At 47.0% G+C, this 23,079-nt stretch overlaps 2 protein-coding genes across 3 annotated transcripts in view; both read right to left on the reverse strand.

The window, feature by feature from the left end:
• The window catches only part of LOC127585437 (glycogen [starch] synthase, muscle-like), a 69,964-nt gene extending 56,700 nt beyond the window's left edge, over nucleotides 1-13,264 (reverse strand). Inside the window, exons 1-3 of the mRNA XM_052042864.1 lie at nucleotides 13,150-13,264; nucleotides 7,431-7,612; nucleotides 1,591-1,782 (exon numbers count right to left, since the gene is read on the reverse strand). Of these exons, the coding sequence (XP_051898824.1) occupies nucleotides 1,591-1,782; nucleotides 7,431-7,612; nucleotides 13,150-13,264 (489 nt within the window). The remainder of the gene's footprint in view (nucleotides 1-1,590; nucleotides 1,783-7,430; nucleotides 7,613-13,149) is intronic.
• Nucleotides 13,265-17,551: 4,287 nt separating this feature from the next.
• Nucleotides 17,552-21,470, reverse strand: LOC127585665 (uncharacterized). Of its 2 annotated transcripts, none has more exons than XM_052043306.1 (5): nucleotides 21,340-21,470; nucleotides 18,909-19,070; nucleotides 18,638-18,719; nucleotides 18,263-18,339; nucleotides 17,552-17,728 (listed from the first exon to the last, which is right to left on the reverse strand). In XM_052043306.1, the coding sequence occupies exons 1-5, from the start codon at nucleotides 21,410-21,412 to the stop codon at nucleotides 17,583-17,585; spliced, it is 540 nt and encodes a 179-aa protein (XP_051899266.1). In that variant the 5' UTR covers nucleotides 21,413-21,470; the 3' UTR covers nucleotides 17,552-17,582. The 2 variants fall into 2 exon arrangements, with proteins under 2 accessions (XP_051899266.1, XP_051899265.1); XM_052043305.1 differs by having other exon boundaries at nucleotides 18,638-18,794.
• Between the last annotated feature and the right edge of the window lie 1,609 nt (nucleotides 21,471-23,079).

Consider the following 23,079-nt stretch of genomic DNA (forward strand, 5'->3'; position numbering starts at 1 on the left):
GTCACGTCTTACTAATTTGGCTGACTTTTTCAGGAGGTGATGAAGGTGATTGATGAAGTCAGAGCGGTGGATGTTGTCTACATGGACTTCAGTAAGGTGTTTGATAAGGTCCCTCATGCTCGGCTCATCCAGAAGTTCAAGATGCATGGGATCCAGGGTGACTTGGCTGTTTGGATTCAGAACTGGCTTGCCCATAGAAGACAGAGGGTAGTGGTCGATGGGATCTATTCTGGCTGGAGGTCTGTGACTAGTGGTGTTCTGCAGGGATCTGCACTGAGACCTCTGCTGTTTGTGATACATGTGAATGACTTGGATGAAAATGTGGATGGGTGGGTTATTAAGTTTGCAGACAATACAAAGATTGGTGGTGCACTTTGGGAGAACAAACGTAAAGGGACTGTACACTAATGGCAAGACCCTTAATAATGTTGATATACTCAGGGACCTTGCAATCCAAGTCCATAGCTCCCTGAAAGTGGCCACACAGGTTGATTGGATGGGAAAGAAGGCGTATGGCATGCCTGCCTTTATTAGTCAAGGAACTGAGTTCAAGAGTCTGGAAGTCATATTGCAGCTTTATAAGACTCTGGTTTGGCAGCATCTGGACTACTGCATTCAATTCTGGTCACCCCATTATAGGAAGGATATGGAGGCTTTGGAGAGGGTGCAGAAGAGGTTTACCAGGACACTGCCTGGATTAGAGGGCATGTGCTATAAGGAGAGGTTGGACAAACTTGAGTTGCTTTCTCTGGAGCAGTGGAGGCTGAGGGGAGACCTGATAGAGAGGCATAGATAGACAGCCAGTATCTTTTTCCCTCGGGAAATGTCTAATACTAGAGGGCATGCATTTGAAGTGAGAGATGGTGAGTTCAATAGAGATGTGTGGGGCAGGGTTTTGTTTACACAGTGTGTGGTGGGTGCCTGGAATGGACTGCCAGGGGCGGGGGTGGAGGTGGAGGCAGATATGACAGCGGCGTTTAAGAGGCGCTCAGATAGGCACAAGGATGTGCGGTGAACGGAGGGATATGGACATTGTGTAGGCAGAGGCGATTAGTTTAGTCAGGTGTTTAATTACTAGTTTAATTAGTTCGGCACAACATCATGGGACAAAAGGCCTGTTCCTGTGCTGGACTGTTCAATGTTAAATCACTTGCTCCTGACCACTTGTAGGAGTCTGCCCAAATTCAGGAATGCCATCATACCTTCCAGATTACATCAACATTGTTTCTAAACTGCCTAGTGTCTGTGATTTCAGTTGGATGTTATGTCTCAATTGAGCATCAGCCAGAGGCAGACTCCAAGGTCTCCCGTCACCCATCAAAATTCCAGTTCAACAACGGCATGAATCCTTGCCAAAGTCCAACAGCTGACTACAAGGGGCAGACGTTCATGGGATACTGAAAAATTGCTTTGGAAGCTTTCAACAATTTTACTGGCAACCGCTTCCTGGGGAGGACCACTCTGCACACACTCCCAGTCCCATCGCATTCTTCAGACAATTGCCCCAGCCTTTTCCTTCCTGACTCCTAACATTTACACTGATGATGTGGAGCCCGTCACCGGGGATGACCCCATGTGGATTTCACTGACCTCTCCCAGGAACCAAGTGACGAGGAAACCGAAGAGAATGGCATCATTGGCTTCTCGGTCGTACCAGGGGACTCCGATAGAGCAGCACTCCCACAGCTCTGCTTTCCAGTGCTCCAAGTTCCAAGATGAAATGCCAATATCGAACAGGACAACACACGGATTCCCCTCAATCAACCACCTCCCAAAGTAAACCTGGACGTGGAACCAAACAATAAAACAGGAGCAGTTACTGGGGTGCAGTTCCAGCTGTGTGATTCTGTATCCTTGGTAGAAACGGATTTTGCCAATGGTTCAATGTGCTCACAGCCTCCGAGTGAGAAGGTTATAAATTCCAGTCCAAGTTCAGGACTTAGAGCATGCGGTCTGATGCTCCACTGCAGTACCGAGAAAGCACTGCACTGTCAGAGGCACGGTCTGGTGGGTGAAACATTAAACCCTCTCAAGTGGACATTAAAGATCCCACAGCACCACTTCACCAGGCATGGAGTCCTGAGGACCCCAAGTTCCAAGGGACCCTTGGTGCCCAGTGACTTCATCAAGATGGCTGAGCACCTCAGCCCCGTAAACTATTCACACAGGCAGCAAACCAGAAACAACATGTACTCTATTTTTAGCTACTGTTTTTCTAGAGTGCAAGATATTTTAAAAAATCACTACGCGTGATTAAGGCAGACGATAAAATCTCCTGATGATGGGAGTTAATGAACCGGCTGTAGATGGCTGGGCTGAGGACACTGCCCTATGGAACTCCTGCTTTTAAAATTTCACAGCCAGTAATTATCATCGTAAAACCCAGTATAATTGTGAAATCTGTATTTGCGCAAATGTTGATTACTTGATGTACTGTTTAGGACCCGATACTTTCTCAAGTAGTTGCATGGCTTTGTATAAAAACTCGCATTCACGTCTCAAAGTACAAAACCTCCAGGGTATTTTGTAGGAGGATGAGTTTGTAAATTCCTGAACTTATCACTTTACTGACCTCTTGGGAAATCCCTGAAAACAGTGGAGGAGCTGAAAATCACCGTAAAATGTTAACCGGTGCACAAGGACAAGAGATTGGATAAAGCTGTACAACGACCCATGTGGGCTCTGGGTTTTATTGACAGGGAGCTCTTCGTTTGTTGCACTCCATTTACAATAAAGCACAAAAAGAGAAAATGCTGGAAACACTCAGTGTGTCGGGCAGTGTCCGTGGAGAGAGGAACTGTCAATGTTTCGGGTCAATGACCATTTGTCAGAGTCTGTTTTTGTTGAAGGTTTCCAACATTGCCAGTTGTTTTGGTTTTCACTGACAATGAGTTGTTTCTGTCTGCCAAGAATATCCTGACCACAGCCAACACGAACAGTGACAGAACACAAAACGTACTCACAGTCCATCGACAAGTGTGGCTCAGTAGAACCACCTCTGACTGGTCAGGTCCTTCTCGATTTGGGAATATATCACTGGGCCTTCATCTTCACTGGTTCTAAACCCTGGAACTCACTCCCCAGAAGGGAGCATCATCACCAGAAGGACTGCTGTGGCCCGAGGAGACTCACCAGCACTTTCTCAAGGGCCATGGATGAGCAGTAAACGCTGGCCTTGCCAGTCATGTGTAGATGCTGAACATAGAACCGCACAGCACAGGAACAGGCCCTTTGACCTACAATGTTGTGACGAACTAATTAAACTGGTAACTAAATGCCCAACTAAACTGATCCCTCCTGCCTACACAATGTCCACCTCCCTCCACTCTCTCCACATTCACATGCCAATCCAAGAACATCTTGATCACCTCTACTGCCTCCACCCCCACCCCTGGCAGCACAATCCAGGCACCCACCACTCTCTGTGTAAAAAAAACTTGCCCCACACAACTCCTTTGAACTTACCCCCTCTCACCTTCAATGCATGCTCTCTAGTATTAGACATTTCGACTCTGGGAAAAAGATACTGGCTGTCTACTCTATCCATGCCTCTCAAAATGTTATAAACCTCAATCAGGTCTCCCCTCAGTCTCTGACACTCCAGAGAAAACATCCCAACTTTGTCCAACCTTTCTTTATAGCACATGGCCTCTACTCCAGGTAGTATCCTGGTAAACCTCTTCTGCACCCTTTCCACATCCTTTCTATAATAGGGCAAATTGAATGCAATACTCCAAGTGTGGCCTAACGAGAGTTTTATAAAGCTGTAATATCACTTCCTGATTCTTGAACTCCATGCATCAACTAATAAAGGCAGGCATGCCATACGCCTTCTTTAGCACCCTATCAACCTGTGTGGCCACTTTCAGGGAGCCATGGACTTGACTCAATGTTGTTAAGGGTCCTGCCATTAACTGCATACTGTCCCTTTACATTTGATCTCCCAAAGTGCCTCTGGTCACTGACATCCAGCCAGAATAAGTCCCATCAACCACTACCCTCTGTCGTCTATGGGCAAGCAATTCTCAATCCAAATGGCCAATTCACCGTGGATCCCATGCATCTTCTGGGTGAGCCTCCCACGAGGGACCTTGGCAAAAGCCTTACTAAAATCCATGAAGAAAACATCCACAGCTCTACTTTCATCAATCACTTTCCTCACCTCCTCGAAAAACTCAATCAAGTCAGTAAGACATCACTTCCCCGCACAAAACCATGCTGAGTGTCCTTGATTAGGCCATGGTTTTCCAAAAGCTCATAAATTCCATCCCTAAGAATCTTCCCCAATAACTTCTCTACCACTGACTTGACTCTCCCCAGTCTATAGTTTCCAGGATTCTCCCTATTTCCCTTCTTGAATAATGAAACACCATTAGCTACTCACCAGTCCTCGAGGACCTTGCCTGTGACTAGAGAGGACATGAAGATTTTGGTCAAGGCCTCAGCAATCTCATCTCCTGCCTCCCTCAACAACAGTATATTCCATTCGGCCCTACAGCCTTGTCTACCTTAATGTTTTTTAAGAGACCCAACACTAATTGATGAGTATGTTACCCCCATCACAGACTTTATCAGCAAATGTGTTGAGGACTGTGTACCAAAGAGGACAATACCGGTGCTCCCAAGCCAGAAACCATGGATGAACCAGGAGGTCCATACCTTACTGAAGTTGAGGACTGCTGCATTCCAGTCAATCAGGTGACCCTGCCCTTTACAAGAAATTGAGATACGACCTCTGAAAAGCTATCAGGAATGCCAAGAGACAATACCGGTTCAAAATAGACTCCCGGACCCAGCCTTCAGTTGTGTCAGGGCTTATACTCTATAATGGCTACAAAACGAAGTCAGGCAGTATCGTCAACAACAGCACATCCCTTCCTGATGAGCTTAACGCAGTCTATACACGCTTTGAACAGAAGGCGAGTGGATTGTCACCACCCACCCTGACAGCCTCCAATGCAACTGAACCCGTGGTCATCGTCGAGGACGTAAGATCAGTCTTTATGGAGAGTGAACACGAGGAAAGCATCTGGCCTAGATGGTGTCCCTGGCCGTGTGCTCAGATCTTGTGCTGATCAGCTGGCAGGAGTATTTGCAGACATATTTAACCTCTCCCTGCTTCAGTCTGAGGTCCCCAGCTATTTTAAGAAGGCCACTATCATCCCGGTACCTAAGAAAAACAAGGTAACATGCCTTAATGACTACCAACCAGTGGCTCTGACATCCACCATCATGAAGTGCTTTGAGAGGCTGGTCATGGCTCGCATCAACTCCAGCCTCCCAGACAATCTAGACCCACTGCAATTCGCCTATCACCGAAACAGGTCTACAGCGGATGCCACCTCCCTGGCCCTACACTCATCTCTGTAGCATCTGGACAGTAAAGACACCTACGTCAGACTATTGTTTATTGACTACAGCTCCGAATTCAATACTATAATCCCAAGCAAACTCATCACCAAACTCTGAGACCTGGGACTCAACACCTCCCTCTGTAACTGGATCCTGGACTTCCTGACCAACAGACCATAATCAATGAGGATAGGCAGCAATACCTCCAGCACGATTATTCTCAACACTGGTGCCCCACAAGACTGCATCCTCAGCCCTCTACTCTACTCCCTATATACTCATGACTGTGTGGCCAGATTCTGCTCTAACTCCATCTACAAGTTTGCATATTATACCACTGTAGTCGGACATATCTGAAATAACCATGAGTCGGAGTACAGAAAGGAGATAGAGAACTTAGTGACATGGTGTCATGACAACAACCTTTCCCTCAATGTCAGCAAAACAAAAGAGCTGGTCATTGACTTCAGGAAAGGGGTCAGTGTACATGTACCTGTCTACATCAATGGTGCTGAGGTCGAGAGGGTTGACAGCTTCAAGCTCCTAGGAGTGAACATCACCAGTAGCCTGTCCTGGTCAACTCACGTAGATGTCATGGCCAAGGAAGCTCACCAGCGCCTCTACTTTCTCAGGAGGCTAAAAAAATCTGGCATATCCCCTTTGACTCTCACCAACTTTTATTGATGCACCAAAGAAAGCATCCTATCTGGATGCATCATGGCTTGGTACGGCAACTGCTCTGCCCAGGACCGCAAGAAACTGCAGAGAGTTGTGGACACAGCCCAGTGCATCACAGAAACCAGCCTCCCCTCCATGGACTCTATCTATACCTCTTGCTGCCTTGGTGTAGCAGCCAGCGTAATCAAAGACCCCACCCACCCGGGTCATTCTCTCTTCTCTCCTCTCCCATCAGGCAGAAGATACAGGATCATGAGGGCATGTACCACCAGGCTCAAGGACAGCTTCTATCCCACAGTGAAAAACTATTGAATGGTTCCCTTACATGATGAGATCAACTCTTGACCTTACAATCTCCTTTGTTACAACCTTGCACCTTATTGTCTACCTGCACTGCACTTCCCTGTAGCTGTGACACTTTACTCTGTAGTCTGTTATTGTTTTTACCCTGTACTACCTCAATGCACTGTGTAATGAATTGATCTGTAGAAACGGTATGCAAGACAAGCTTTTCACTGTACCTGTAATGTGGAGGGCCGGGGCTGTCACGTGACAGCACTGCCCATTACCTGGTCGAAAGACACACCACTGTCAATCAAGGTCTGGCTCCACCCCACCCATCAGTGCACACCTGACCATTGGCCCCTTTAAGCACCTTTGTACTTGGCCTTGGGTCATTGGCCTTTTGTGATTGATTAGCCCCTGCTGGCACCGGGCCATTGGCCTTTTTGAACTACCTGGGCTGGAACCCCTCAGCCCTCCAGCACTATAAAGAGTGCTACATGTGCCCGGTTCGCTCTCTTTAATCGCTCCGAGGAACCGTGGAACGGCGCTGGAGAGACCTTTGGTAAGGTGTGCACTTCAACAGGGTTAGGAGCGTTCTAAGTTAGTATCCCTGGCAGCATAGAGCCGTGTGCCTGCAGTGAGTCAAGGGGTGGTGGGTATCGTATTGCTTTTCCTTGATTGTCTGTACCTAGTTTGCTCTGTGTGTTTGTGTGTGTGTGTGCGTGCACACGCGTGTGTATTTTATACTTGTTGCGATTTTCCCACGCTCACTATCATCAGTGTGTGTGTGTGTGTGTGTGTGTGTGTGTGTGTGTGTGTGTGTTGCCACCGTTACCTTTTCCCCGTGCTTGTCTTTGTAAATAAATCATTTATCTCTGTGTTCAGAGTCCTTGTCCTTGGAGACCTCGAATCTGTTTCACAACAGTACCTCAGTACTAGTGACGATAATAAACCAATACCACCTCCCTCTGAAAAACAAGTTTTTCCAGAAATGCCTCAGATGACAGAGGCTTTAGTTCATTATGGGCATTGAGTGGAGGTTCCAGTGGGGGCAGTGAATCCCATTGCTGAAAGCCAATGCAAGTTCACACCTGACACCCTCCCAAGTGTGGTACCTTACAGCCCTTGGAATTCATTGAATCAATGGTCCGTTTGATCGCAGGGTTTTGAGGGTCCATCAGCTCCACCTGTGTTCTGACATTATGCTCAAAATATGGACCCATCAGCACGTAATTCTCATGCCATTCATCTGTTGTGAGCTTTGCCTTTGTTTGAATCACGGTGTAGATACCTCCAACTAGGGACAGAAAGAGGCACAGTTATACAATATCCACAGCGGACCCAGTGACAGACAGACTCGGGAACATACATAACGTTGGCACATTTGTCTTTAAGACTGTAGCATGTGACCAACTGTTGTGTGCGGTTGCATTGCTCAGTATGCGGTCACCTGCCTACGTGAGATAATACATCCCTAAACTGGCACCCTCCATGTTCTTTACTTAATAAAGCGTTGTTAGTTAGTGAGGGGGCTTAATGAACCTGGACATTGAAGACTTCGGTGTGACAGAAGGGTTGCAAAAACAGAGAGGGTGCTGCAGAGGGAGTTTGGCAGAAGGTTAGAAAGCAGGACCTCAATGGTTGCAAACTCTGGATTACGCACCTGTGCCGCATGCCAGTGAGGGCAGGAACAGGAGGAGGGGGCAGGTGAATGTGCAGCTGAAGGGCTGGTGCAGGGGGCAGGGATTCCGGTTCTTGGACCATTGGAATTTCTTCTGGGGCAGAGGTGACCTGCACAAGAGGGATGGGTTGCACCTGAACTGGAGGGGGACCAATTTACTGGTGGGGGGATTTGCTGCAGCTATTCGGGAGGGCTTACACCAGTCTGGCAGGGGGTGGGACCTAATGTAGTAGTGAGACAGATGAGCAAGTTCTTTTGGCAGGACAGGCAGGGGTGGGGCAGGGCAGGGAGCGAGGAAGGTCTGATAGGCTAAACTGCATTTATTTTAATGCAAGAAGCATGGACTCAGGGCATGGATTGGTACAAGGAAGACACAAGAGACTGCAGATGCTGGAATCTGGAGCAAAACTAAAAGCGCAGGGAGAACTCAGTGGGTCAGGCAGAATCTATGGAGGGAAATGGACAGTCAGCATTTCAGGTCAAGACCCTTCATTTGGACTCAGGGATAGTGATATTATTGTGTAGACAGTTGAGGGAAAAACAAAGAGTTACGTAGAAGAATCGGAAACAAGACCTGGTCAGCATGAAGCGAGGCTGTGTGAGCTGGGCTCACACTGACAGTTGGACATCTGGTTTGTGTCAGTGTGAAGCAGAGCTGAGGTGGCTTTCCAGCCCTGAGAACACCCTCCATCCCTGGACACAGAGCAACAGAGAAGGATATTCTGAGGACTCCGTGTACCAGGGACACAGTGGTAAATTGTACAAGCCTAAATCTTGATAACTGTGGACCCGGTGGTGAAGATGATTAGGGAGGAATTTGAATTCTTTCAGCAGGAGTCTGAAGGAATTGAAGAAAACAAGTACATAGAACATTACAGCACAGTACAGGCCCTTCGGCCCACGATGTTGTGCCAACATTTTATCCTGCTCTAAGATCTATCTAACCCTTCCCTCCCACATCGCCCTACATTTCTCTATCATTCATGTGTCAAAGAGTCTCTTAAATGTCCCTAACGTATCTGCCTCCACCACCTCTGCCGGCAGTGCGTTCCACACACCCACCACTCTCTGTGTAAAAAAAACTTACCTCTGACACCCCTCCTTCTACCTTCCTCCAATCACCTTAAAATTATGTTCCCTCGTGTTAGCCATTTTCACCCTGGGGAAAAAGTCTCTGACACCTCTATCAAGTCACCTCTCATCCTCCTTCGCTCCAAAGGGAAAAGCCCCACCTCACTCAACCTATGCTCTCCAATCCAGGCAGCATCCTGGTAGATCTCCTCCGCACCCTCTCTAAGGCTTCCACATCTCTTCTATAATGAGGCGACCAGAACTGAACACAATACTCCAAGTGTGCTCTAACCAGAGTTCTATAGAGCTGCAAAATTACCTCGCGGCTCTTGAACTCAATACCCTGACTAATGAAGGCCAACACACCATATGCCTTCTTAACAACCCTTTCAACCTGCGCAGCAACCTTGAGGGATCTATGGACGTGAACCCCAAGATCCCTCAGTTCCTCCACACTGCTAAGAGTCCTGCCATTAACCTTGTATTCTGCCTTCACACTGGATCTTCCAAAGTGTATCACTTCACACTTTTCCGGGTTGAACTCCATCTGCCACTTCTCAGCCCAGCTCTGCATCCTATCAATGTTCTGTTATAACCCACAGCAACCTTCTATACTATCCAAAACACCACCAACCTTCATGTTGTCACCAAACTTACTAACCCACCCTTCCACATCCTCATCCAAATCATTTATAAAAATCACAACAAGCAGGGGCACCTCAGTGTCTCTGGACTACTGGACTTACAACCACACAATTGGCTATAAAATCACAGCAATATCTGGAAGGTATGTAAAGAAATGTAGAAAAGATGCCTCATGAGATAAGTAGTAGCAGGAACTCCAGAGACCAACAAATGCAGAAGACAACCTCAAGTCTCTGATTCGGAGAACTCACCGCCAGGTTCACCTGAGTGGGTAACATCTGGACATAAGTAGAAGGTTTTGGAAGTTGTGAAACCATAGAGTTAAGTAATTGTTTGAATTCTGTAGTGAATCTTTGAGTTGCTTGAACTAACCTTGGTGAATAAAGTAGTGAAATTATTCAACAAAGTCATTGTCTGGTGTATTTTATCGTGGTGCTGCATTTAATTGGTAACAAGTGCTGTTACAGAAACATGGCTGAGGGAGGGGCAGGACTGGCAGCTCACTTTTCTGGGATACAGATGCTACAGGTGCAACAGAGGTAAGGGGGGGAGGGGGGATAGGGAGAGGGGTGATGTTGGGATTTTGATTAGGAAGAACATAGCAGCAGCACAGAGAGAATATTCCTGGGGGATCATCCAGTGAGGCTACATGAGTACAACTTAGATCACTGTGGTGGGACTGTATTTTAGGCTCCCTTTAGCCAGCCAGAATTAGAGGAGCAGATGTGTAGGGATATTGCAGATGGTTGTAGGAATAATAGAACATAGTGCAGCACAGGAACAGGCCTTTTGGCCCACAAGGTTGAGCCGAGCGAATTAAGCTAATGACACCAAATCCCTTGGTCCACTTCCCTCCATATTCATCTGCCTACCTAAGAGCCTCTGAAACACCCCTACTGTATCTACCTCCCACCACCACCCCGGCAGTGCATTCCAGCCACCCACCACACTTTGTATAAAAAAACTTTCCCCACACATCTCCTTTGAACTTACCCCCCCTCACATTTCAACCCTGAGAAAAACATACCAGCTCTCTACTCTATCGATGCCTCTCATAATTCATAAATTTTTACCAGGTCCCCCCTCAGCCGCTCCAGAGAAAACAACCCAAGTTTGTCCAACCTCTCCTTATAGCACATGCCCTCTAATCCAGGCAGCAACCTAGTGAACTTCTTCTGCACCCTCTCCAAAGCCTCCACATCCTTCCTATAATGGGGCGGCCAGAGTTGAACGTAATACTCCAGATGCAGCCTAACCAGAGCTGCAGCATAACTTTCTGACTTGAACTCAATGCTTCAACTAATAAAGGCAAACATGCCATAGACCTTCCTTATGATCCCATCAACTTGTGCAGCCACTTTCAGGGAGCGATAGACCCGATCCCCAAGGTCCCTCTGTACATCAACACCGTTAAGGGTCTTGCCATTACTGTCCTTTCACATTCGATTTCCCAAAGGGCAACACCTCACACTTGGCCACATTAAACTCCATCTGCCATTCTCCACCCATACCTGCAACTGATCGATATCCTGCTGTATCCTTTGGCAACCTTCTACACTACCTACAACACCAGCAATCTCTGTGTCATCAGCAAACTTACTAACCAACCCATCCACATTTTCATTCAAGTCAGTTATATATAATCGCAAACAGCAGTGGTCTCAGTGTAGAACACCACTAGTCACGGACCTCCAGCCAGAATAAGACCCATCGTCCATTACATTGTCTTCTACGGATAAGCCAATGCTGAGTCCAAACACCCAATTCACTGTGGATCCCATGCATCTTAATCTTCAGGATGAACCTCCCATGAGAGACCTTATCAAATGCCTTATTAAAATCCATGTAGACAACACCCACAGCTCTACCTTCGATCACCTTGGTCATCTCTTTGGAAAACTCAAGACATGACTTGCGCTAAACAAAACTGGTGAGCCAGTGATCCCAGTATCAGTGGTGGGAAAGTTACTTGAGGGGATTCTGAGAAACAAGATCTACCAGCATTTGGAAAGGCAGGGACTGATTAGGGAGAGTCAGCATGGCTTTGTGTGTGGAAATCATGTCTCACAAATTTGATTGAGTTTTTTGAAGAGGGGACCAAGAAGATTGACGAGGGCAGGGCAGTAGATGTTGTCTACATGGACTTTAGCAAGACCTTTGACAAGGTCCCACATCGCATGGTAGTCTGGTCTGGAAAGTAAGATCACATGGGATCCAGGATGAGCTGGACAATTGGACACAAAACTGGCTTGGTGGGTGGTAGAAGGAGGGTTGTTTTTCAGACTGGAGATGTGTAACCAGTGGTGTGCCACAGGGATCATTGTTGGGTCTCCTGTTGTTCTTCATATTTATTCATGGTCTGGTTGCGCATGTAGGTGGCATGGTTAGTAAGCTGGCAGATGCCACCAAATTTGGTGGTTGTAGTGGACAGTGAAGAAGGTTTTCTAAGGTTATTACATGATCCAGATCAGCTGTGAAGTGGGCAAAGGAATGACAGATGGAACTTAACTCAGACAAATGCAAAGTGATGTATTTTGGGAAGTTAAACCAGGGCAGGGCAAACCGAGTAAATGGCAGGGCCCTAGGGAGTGTTGTACAACTAGAGTACATAGTTCCCTGAAAGTGGTGACACATTTACACAGAGTGGTGAAGAAGGTGTATGGCAAACTTGCCGTTATCGGTTGGAGCATTGAGTACAGGTGTTGGAATGTCATGTTACGGCTGTACAAATCGTCCGAGACACTTTAGTTGGAGTATTGTGTGCAGTTCTGGTCACCATGGGAAGGATGTGACTAAGCTAGAGAGGGTACAGAAAAAATTCACAGCTATGTTGCCAAGACTGGAGGGCTTGAATTATAAGGAGAGGCTGGATAGGCTGGGAATATTTCCCCTGGAGCGTAGGAGGTTGAGGGGTGACCCTATAGATGTTTATAAGATCATCTAAAGGAAGCAGATGACCGGGATAGGCAACTGGGATTGAGGGAGTCTCTTGAGGCATATGGAGTGTGTAGGGAACACTCATTGTTACAATGTCACAAAGAGGGACCATTCTTCTCATCAGGTCCAATGCTAGCTCCCAGGGAAGCAATCCCCTCGGTTCAATTCCCCTCTCTTTATTTATGTAGCCCAGGAATTTCTCTCTCACCCACATTCATCAGCTCCTTTTTGATTCTTTTTATCAGTAACCTACACCGTGGTCATTTACAGTAGCCTACCAGTGCATCTTTGGAAATGACAGAAAACCAGAGTACCCAGAGGAAACCCTGGTCAGGGAGAACACACAAATATTAGAGCCGGCACCCAAGGTCAGAAATGCACCCAGGTTCCAGGTGCACTAACTGGCGTCACACAAGACAGACCCAGGATCAGACAATATCTCCCTGAGACAGACCTGAGACTGGAGAGACTACAGCCACGATTATATGATAAATCCTCACCTTTATTGGCCACTTCCCAAGCTACCTCAACCAGCAGCACATCTTCCTGAACCAGTGTCCGGAGGTTATCTATTCCACTAAGTGAGCTGGTGGATAGTTTGTCAAGCAGGGACATCATTGATCCACTGGGAACTGCAATCAAGATGCATCAGAGCACAATGGAAGGGAATTGCAAGCAGCACCAAACAAAAGCCTGAGCTCTACACGCTGCCCTCACTTCATGCGAATCCTAACTCTTACTGTGGCCCAGGGGAGGTGCCAAGCTCTGGTGAACGTTATTCAATAAACTGGGAGAGGTAACAACTCCTGGCCGAGATTAGACCATTGCCTCTGAGCAACGCCAACATTGTTCAGTAGCAGGGGAGAGACACTAACTCCTGGTCAATGTTGTCTCTGGCCTGGGAGAGGTGGGTGGCAGGTCCTGGTGGGAGGTGGACGACACTTTAATTCCGGCGACAATCAACTGCTCTACATCATCGCTGGTGACGGTGTGCACGACCAATCAGCGGCCCGATTCCGAAAGTTCAACCAATCAGAAACACGAGAAGGGCAACAGGTTTGCGTCATGCAGCTCCACGCCCCGTGTGATTGGCTGATTATCACGTCATAAAGCCGGGGGCCAGTGCCTGCTTTGCGGGGGTGAATTTCCGTAACGCGGGGATATTTGCCAGAGGGTGCGAACGGAGTCCGGGGGTCGCGGCTTCAGGTGCCGCCGCCCCTCTTCCGGGCACCCGATAGGGGCCACACTCCCGGGACAGAGAGATCGGGCGGCTCCGGGGAGGACGAGGTGAAGCTGGGGTACAAAGTTTGGCAGGAGCAGAAGGCCGAGCTTGCCAAGGGTTAGTTCCTGGCATTGACAGCCTGGTTATTGGCATCAAGGTGCAATTCACGTTGGGGCGTCAGACAAAATTAAACCTTTCGGAGCAGCGAGTGGGGGGGGGGGGGCGAGTCCATGCGGAAACGTGCTGACCCGTCCAGATGTTGTCGAAGTAGATGAGATGGCCATCGGTCACGGCCAGAGCCCCACAGCACTGATACGTCCACTGCCCAGGCAGGTAACTCAGTTGGCGTGGACTAGTCCCATTTGGCCCATATCCCTTCCAATCCAATGGACCTGTCTAAATGTCTCGGGTGTTGTACCCCCCCAAACCTCCTCTGGCAGCACGTTCCATACACCCACCAACCTGTGTGGAAAATCCTGCCCTTCAGGTCTGCGTTAAATCTTTTCCCTCTCACTTAAAACCTGTCTGTACCCCGGGGAAAAGGGTGGATGGGCACAGTCTATCTACACCCCTCATAATTTTATACAGCTCTGTAAGGTCACCCCTCAGCCACTTTTGCTCGGGGAGGGGTGCAGAAGCCATTAAACTGTTGTTGCATCAAACTGGATGACAGTGGGTCCTAGAGGATGGTGTACCTGCCAGGATTTGCAGACAAGCTGAAGGAAGGAGCAACCAGACATCTTTGCTGCAATTATTAATTGTGATGGTCTAGTAGCAACAACTGATTCATTGGTGTTCTGGGTGAGATGTGCACAACTGAAGCTACATTACACAAGGATTTTTAATATGGGACAATTGTCTGCAAGGACAGGGTTGGCAAGGGATTTTTGATTAGGGACAGTTCCAGGTGAGTATTCTCCACAGGAGTGAATGCAAGGGTGCAGTCACCAAGGTGGTTCCTAGATTAGAAGACTTTAGTTATCAGGAGAGATTGGATGAGGTGGGCTTATTGTCTTTGGACCAAAGAAGACTGAAGGGAGACCTTATAAAATATAAGATTATGAAAGGCACAGATAGGGTAGATGGTTGATCTCTCTCCTTCACGCCCCCCCCCAAAAAAAAATCTTGGGCTAGATTTTAAAATACAAAGGGCAAAGGGCAATCTCTGTAACATATTGCCAGAGAAGGTGGAGAAAACATACAATATTTAAATATTTTAAATAGCTAAGGCATAGAAGGATAATGTAGGCAAGTTAGAATTGTGGAGATGGGCAAGAAAGGCCAGTATGGACATAGTGGGCCAAAGGGCTGTACAACCCCGTGACTGAGTGAGGGGACAGCACCCAAGGAGAGAACAAACCAACTCCTGATGCCAGGAAGTTGCATGGTCACACTTTAATCAGCAAGGAGGCAGTGGTAAAGTTCCAAAGTGCAAAGCTAGTTTACACTAGTGGGTGGGCTCAAGTGTAGAGGAGAATTGAATATTGTCACATGTACTGACATACAGTGGAACTATCTTGCAAGTGTCTATATAGATAATTCCAAAATTATGTCAAGGTGGTACAAGGGAAAAAGCAATAACAGTGCAGAATATAGTGCTTCAGTTACAGAAAGTGCAGTGCAGGCAGACAATAAGGTACAAGGGCCAATGACAAGGAAGATTGAGAGGTCAGAAGTTCATCTTTATTGTACAAGAGGTTTCTTCAAGAGTCTTTTAACAGTGAGATAGGTGTTCTTGAGCCTTGAGTGGTTTATCTTCTGCCCAATGGAAAGGGGGGGGGGGGGGAAGAAATTGTTGGAAAGCAGCAAGACCAGATAGTCACAATCTACAAGGGGAAATATTTAAATAGGAACCAGAGGGCAACTCCCCCCCCCCCCCACACTTTGTTTTGAAAGCAGGTGGTGGTATGTATATGGAATGAGCTGCCAGAGGAAGTAGAGGCTGGTGTGACATTTAAGACATTTGGACAGGTAGATGGATAGGAAAGGTTTAGAGGGATATGGAACTAGCTTTGATGGGCACCTTGGTTGGTATGGCACAGACCAGTTGGGCCAAAGGGCCTGTTTCTATGCTGTATGACTCAAGTGAGGAAGCTAATCAACTTGACATGGAAGGAGGAATTACTGGGAATTATTGCAGGATGATCTCAAAACAGGGAAGGGTTTGGTCGAGGAAGCCCTTCCCCTTTGACATCAAGTGGTGAGGGTTGGCAGTGTAAAAAAGGCTGTGAATGAAAGGCCAAGGGTTGGGCAGTTGAAACCAGAAGAGATCACTCCAGAGTGCTCAGGACAGTGGGGGGTAATGAGCCCATTGAGATTGAGGGCATCTGAAAGTAGGAAATTTACTTTGGAGAAAGTGGATTGGTGGGTTATGAAACCAGGACAGGAGTAACCAATCACAGACAAGTGTTCAGTGTTAGCAAAGCAAAGGTGGTGGAGAAGGTAGAACAAAATTAAAAGGAGAAAAAGACCAAGCTTTGAATATTTTGTAAGTGCTAATTCTGCTGAAACAGATGCAATGTCATTGACAGACATGGTGCCCTAGAACTTGTATTCAAAATGACCTTCATAAATACCCAGCCCCATGTCATCCCACATTACACATCTCCAGTCACACAAGATTGGAGAAGAGGTGGTTTGAGGCACGAGACTGCTACTCCTGGTGCAAAGTTTACCAAAATCTGTGACTCCATCCCAGCTGAAAGTGGAGGATTATTTGATTTAATGGAATTAGTTCAGTCATGTGCTCAGGGTAGGAAGCTTCCATGATCAAGTTTTAAACTAGATGTAGTGACTTGTTCTCAAACTGAGGCAAGCTACTTGCTCCTGCTACAAAGCTCTTGTACCATTGCAGTTAACTGCCCAATACAAATCACTATTGCAAGAGAAAGTAGTCCAGAAATGGGACCTTTTGCCAGAGCAACAAATCAAGCATTTATCCAGTTCATTCCTGCTCCTTAAAACAGCAGACCATCAACTAAAGTGAACAGCCTTAAGACACCAGTTGTGCTTCTACCCAGGCTGCTACATACAGTTAGAACTCTTGCATCTGCTCAATGCAGAATGTTTCCTAGGGATGTCCAAACTTTGTGCTCCATGTCCTCTTAACTGAAGTGGAAGGAATCAATGAGATTTTCAAGCAGCCTTTGCATTCTGTTGACTCCTTAGCTCCAGAACCCAGATACGGACAGAAAGGCAAAGCTGCCTCAAGGAACATCAGCTGCCAAAAAGTCTCCAGTGATTGCCAGCAGCACTTAGGGCTGGCATCTTCAATGATCTGTGGGGAAGGTGGTAAGAATGTTCAATGTAGCAGGAGGTTGTTCCATTTGAATATTCCAAGATTCCTCCATCCTAAACAGAAACTCCCAGATCATCATATACCACCTGAAGATGCACTGCAGTTACATGAAGAGGCTCATTGGTCAACACCTAGTTATCTTGACCCAGAAGGACAAGGCTCCACCCAACTGCACGTTATCCCATCTTAGTAATAAGGAAATAAGATTCCCAACTCCAGTACTGGAACTCCCTTTATGCCACTGGGAGCAGCTCAGTGGGGAATATCAAATGAGGCAATTAGTGATGTCCTTATCCTGATGGGAATTAGATCCAGCACCCTGAAGTTGATGCTTTGATAGAAGTTTCCAGTACAGTAATTGTTACAATCCAGTTTTATTTTAGAAAACAAAATATTTGCCATACCACTAAATTTCATTTCCAACCAGCAGCTATAGTGGCAGCAAATCCAACAACCAAGATGAGGAGGGCAGTTGTCAGGAGCACAGTAATCACGATCATGTTACCAGATCGCATTCCAGCATCCCACACCTGGATAGAGAGGTAGCTTGGAGGGTCATCTGTAACAGATGTAGTTTAGGTAGGTACTGCAACTGAAGGCAACAACCCCTGATTTAGCTTTAATACAGCACAGAAATAGGCCCTTCAGCCACACATGATCCACCCTCCACACAGATCCCATTTATTCACCTTCTCCACCTTTGTAATTCAAGTGCTTGTCCAGATGCTCAAGTGTTGTCTGCCTCCACCCCCTGCCTTGGGCAGTTGATTCCAGACTGACCACAAAAAAATTCACTGCCAGATCCCCTCTACCACTCCTAAAACCCATGCTCTTGTGGTAACCAGTGTGGTCTAACCAATGTTCTATAAAGTTTAACATGACATCCTTGCTCTTGCGCTCACTGCTACAGTCAAAGGCATGGGGTGGGATACTTGCCTTCATCCCCTTTCCACCTGGGCTACCTTGTGCAAGGATCTGTGGACAATCAGATAGTGGGCTGAAGGACCAGTTTCTGTGCTATATCCAACTACAAGAACAATCACCCATCTGAGCAACCATCCAAAATTGGTTTGCAGAAAGATTTCTCACTCACTTCTTGTCAGGATGGAGTCAGACCACCGTGTCTGAATCAAAGATTTTCCAGACATATCCTGAAGTATGTAGCGAATTCTGAAAGGACAGGTAAAGCCATTAGGTCTCCATCTTGCATATTCATTTATTAACTCCAGGAATTGTAATAGGTTACTGGACCTTCTCAATCTTATTAAACCCCTTTCTCTCTGCATTTAAACTCATTGCAATACAAATGGGAGAAAAAAAAGTGCAAGGTTCATTGTTGTCAAGAGATAGTACTATTTGTCTGTAAACTGGTAACTGAAATAAGTTAGCTCAGATTACTTTGCCAGGCAACAGACTTAGCCAACATTCATGGAGTAAAGGGAACATTCTTCTGACTTGTATCACCTACCTGAAGGCCTGTCCTGGCAATACTTCCTCAATGCAGGAACCATTCTTGCAAACAATTCTGGGTCCCATTTGATAGGCAGCCTCTGGTGATTCAGAAGAGAAGTAATTGCAACGAGGCACAGGGTACTTATGGGGCAGGGCAAAAGTGCCATTGTCCACTGAAGAAAGATTAAGTAGGTGGGATTTCATCAAAATGTTGTTCTACAAAATAGGTGCATTACTGATTGAAGGCAGGTCCAGATACAAATGCTTCAAGATCAGCACAATCTCACCTTCTCTCAAAATATCAACAACAATGGATATTGAAGAATGAGGACTGACCATCCAGTCAGATCTCTGTGCAGCCCAGGTCTCAAACAGGCAGTGGGCAGGACGTAACCACACCAGGGTAGCTAAGCGTGACAGGTCACCACTGTAGGGCACAATGCTGTAGTCTGAAAGAGAGCACAGCAACATGTCAAAGTAGTTGTGTGTAGCTCTAACAGATCAAGCTGGTACCTGGTAACCATAGACTGAAGTATTGAGGTGGGATTGAAGCAGCACTTGGACAAGACATTTACACACTTGTGAGATGCAAGTGAAGCAGTCTGTCCCTGTGTACTTTAAGCTCCAGACAACATCAATGCATTGACTACCTGGCAATGCAACAGTGGTGCCACAGAATTGCCCAGCAATGACCATCTCTAAAGTCTGCTCACCAATCCTGAGCATCAATGGTATTCTCATCATCAACTCCTCCACTAACAACCTCCTGGGAGGGCCCCCACTGATCAGAAGCACAACTGGGCCAGCCACATTCATCTGTAGTTCAATTCATCATTGCCACTGGCAGAAATGATGAAGACAACAAGATCCCACCACATCTTCCCCTCCTATCTGCAGTGACCACTGATTCCCTGGTCCACACATCCCTCCCCACTGACCCCTGCAACTGGAGGTGCAACACTTGATCCTATACCTCCTCCCTCACCAGCATCCAGGGGCCTAAACAACCCTTCCAAAGAGCCACATGCACCTCCTCCCACCTCATCTACTGCACTCATTGCTCCCGATGTGGCCGCCTCTACATCTGCAAGGCCAAGCACGTACTAGGCGACTGGTTTATGGAGCACCTACACAGTCCATTATGGCCATTCCAAGCTCCTGGTTACATGCCACCAATCCCCTTCCCATTTCAGGGAGTCTTCCATCTGCCCCTCTGATATGAGGGGCCAAACACAAACTAGAGGAACACCTCATTCCAGCTGGGCAGCCTACAGCTCAATGGCATGAACATTGAATTTTCCCAGTTTCAGGTAACTCTGTGCACCTTCCTCCCCCAAATCCCCACTTTTGCTCACTCTCCTCCAGTCCTTCCATCACCCATTTGTCCCCCTCCTGGTTCCATCTAGCCACACACTTCACCCACTGAATCCCCTTCCCCATCTGGTTCCACCTGTCTATCTTGCCCTTGAATTGTTCCCATCATCACCTCAGCAAATGCCAGCTCTTGTAGCCTTCCTCCCCACCTCACCCTCTTTCTCCATCACCATTCCCCCCTCCATCTGCTCATCATTCCTCACCCCAATCACCTACTAGCTCCTATCCTACCCCTCCCCCTTTGTATTAGCTACCTGCCCACTCATGTCAGGTCTTAACTATTGCTTTCCACCTCCAAAAAAGCTGCTCTACCTGCAGAGTTCCTCCAGAAACTTGTCCAACCTACAGCTACAAGATCAGGGCTGAGCCTGCAACTTGTAGATGGAGGCTTTGAGATGCCCCAAAACAAGGCACGAGTCAGGAGCATGATGGCATATTCTCCAGTTCTAGATGAAGACATGCAGCTCCAATACCACAAGCAGCTGACACCATCCAGGAGAAAGTAGTTGATTAGAACACCAGCCACTGTGCACCAGCTACAAGATCAGTTACCCACCCAGGCTGCTCCAGTAGCACCTCCCAAAGCCACAAACTCTACCCATTAGAGAAGGGCAGTAGGTAAAGGGAGCTCCACCAACTGCAGAATCCCAAGTCACACATTATTCTGTCAGCACTAGGTCTAAAAATCACAGAACTCCCTCCCCAGTAGCATTTCTGGAGTGCCTCCATCAGAGGACTGCTCTGATTCAAGGCAACCACTCATCAAGGGGAAATCAGTGGCCTTGCCCATGGCACAGACACACTGAAGGTCCCACAGAGCTGGGTTAGTGTAGATGTTGGCTACAGGCAGCTTGAGATGATCAGCTGTGGTAGAACTTACTCAACAGGCATCCAAATCTTTTGATTCAATAGGCAGGAACTCAGATCCCATCAACTCACCCCAGATTCCACTATTTCCACCATAGATTGCTCCTCCTATGCACAAGGGGCAATTCAAACACTTCAATTAATCTACCAACCAGCACATCATGGAAGGTTAAAGACCAAGTGTTGGGAAGTGAGATCAGTATACACAAGGACCTCCCATACTAGACCAGTATGAGAAACCCAGGCAGTCACAGGCAGAATGTGCCACAAGGTAGCAGCTGTGCAACTGTACTGCCCATTGCTGGGCTTGGACTCAATCACCCTTCCTTATCTAGTCTAGGCAAATCCAGATGCATCAATGCAGCTGATTCTTAATTACCCCCTCCCCTAAACTGAGAAGGACTGGGAATGCCAGTTTGCAAGAGTCAAACCATAATTTAGGGCAGGATTTATACCCAAGAATTGAGTGAACCTTACCTACAACAAGCTGTGAATTACACAAGCCAGCAATCAACATGAACACAGCCAGGCTTCCTGAGGCTCCCATCATGGTTACCAATTCCCAATAAAGAGACACAAGGGCAGTGCTGGAGCTTCCTCAATTTATTCTGACCCAGCCTCTGTATACTCAGTCTCATTTGTCAGATCAAATGAATGGCAAATATCACTGGGGCTTAATCAGGGTTCATTCAGATGGACCAATAGACAAGTTGGCAGCTGATTGGTGTCAGCCTCACCCACACTTGGCCAAAGTTATTTTGTCCTGACCCCCATCTGGGTGTGATAGTACAAGATGAATGTGTGGATTAGGGCTGGAGAATGTACCTTCTGTTGTGAAGCAGTCCCAAGTGAGGCCCCTCTTGTGGAGGAGTGGTTGGTTTGAAACTCTCTGGTGATGAACCTTTAACCACTGAGTACAAGCTAAGTGATCCAGCACAAGGGGCCCATCTCCCTGTGTACAAGTTGTAGTCTATGTCCATTGGGTACAGACAGGAAACCATTTTCCTGGGTCTTAAATAATGAAATGAGTAGGAAGGATATTGGATAAATGGTATTTGGAGAACAGTTTAAAAGATATAACTGTAGCTAAGTAGTGGCAGTCATTCTCTGTCGTTGAAGGCAATAAAATCAAACCAAAAATAGCTGTTAACCAGGGGGTAAAGGAAAATGAGGACCCTGAAACAATGGGGTGTCATGCGAGGAAAAGGACTGGGCAAAGGGATGAGACTGGAGGCCAACAAATTCCCTGCACCCAAGGATTCCAAAAGATTTGACTGGAGATTGGATGGGCTGGGTTTACTCTCATTGGAGCACAGGAGGCTGAGGGGTGGCTTTATAGAGGTTTACAGAATTATGAAGGGTGTAGGTAGGCAATGAGGGCACAGGTTTAAGGTGAGAGGTGAGAAACTTGCAGGAGATCTGAGGGGCAGGTTTTCTACATAGAGGGTGGTGACTATCTGGAATGAGCTGTCAGAGGAGGTAGATCCTATTACAATGTTTAAAAGACATTTGGACAGGTACTTGGATAGGAAAGATGTAGAGGGGTATGGGCCAAATGGCAATATCATAGGCAGGCGTCACAGTCGGCACAGACGAGGTGGGCTGAAAGGGTCTGTTTCTGTGCTGTATGTTTGAATAATTCTCTGACTACAGAGGTAACAGATTCATCATTCCTCATATTGTCCTATGATAGAGAAGGAGGCCTTTCAGCCCTTTGAGTTCATGCTAACACTCAGATCAATCCCATTGCCTAGTAATTACCCCGTAACCTATTCTCTGTTACACCCGGATTCTCCTTCCAACTACCTGCACAAGGGGTAATTTACAGTCACCAGTTAACCTACCAATCAGTGTCTTTGGGACGTGGGAAGAAAGTGGAACCCACGCGGTCACGGGTGAACGTGCAAACTCCACACACACAGCACCGGAGGTCGGGATTGTACCCGGGTCACTGACTGTCAGGCAGCAGCACTACCTGCTGTGCCATTGTGATGGCTTTCAAAATTCTCTGTTTCAATCCTGGAAAAGTTACAGCAGATTAGAAAACAGTCAATGTCACAGTGATATTCAGGAAAAGCTGGGAATACAGAGCAGTCAGTCTAACATCAGTTGGTGATTGGTTTATTATTGTCACATGTGCCAAGATACAGTGAAAAACTTTGTTTTGCACGCCATCCATACAGATCCTTCCAAACAAAGTACATCGCGGTTGTACAA

Source organism: Pristis pectinata, chromosome 33, assembly GCF_009764475.1.
Source record: "Pristis pectinata isolate sPriPec2 chromosome 33, sPriPec2.1.pri, whole genome shotgun sequence".
Classification (NCBI taxonomy): domain Eukaryota; kingdom Metazoa; phylum Chordata; class Chondrichthyes; order Rhinopristiformes; family Pristidae; genus Pristis; species Pristis pectinata.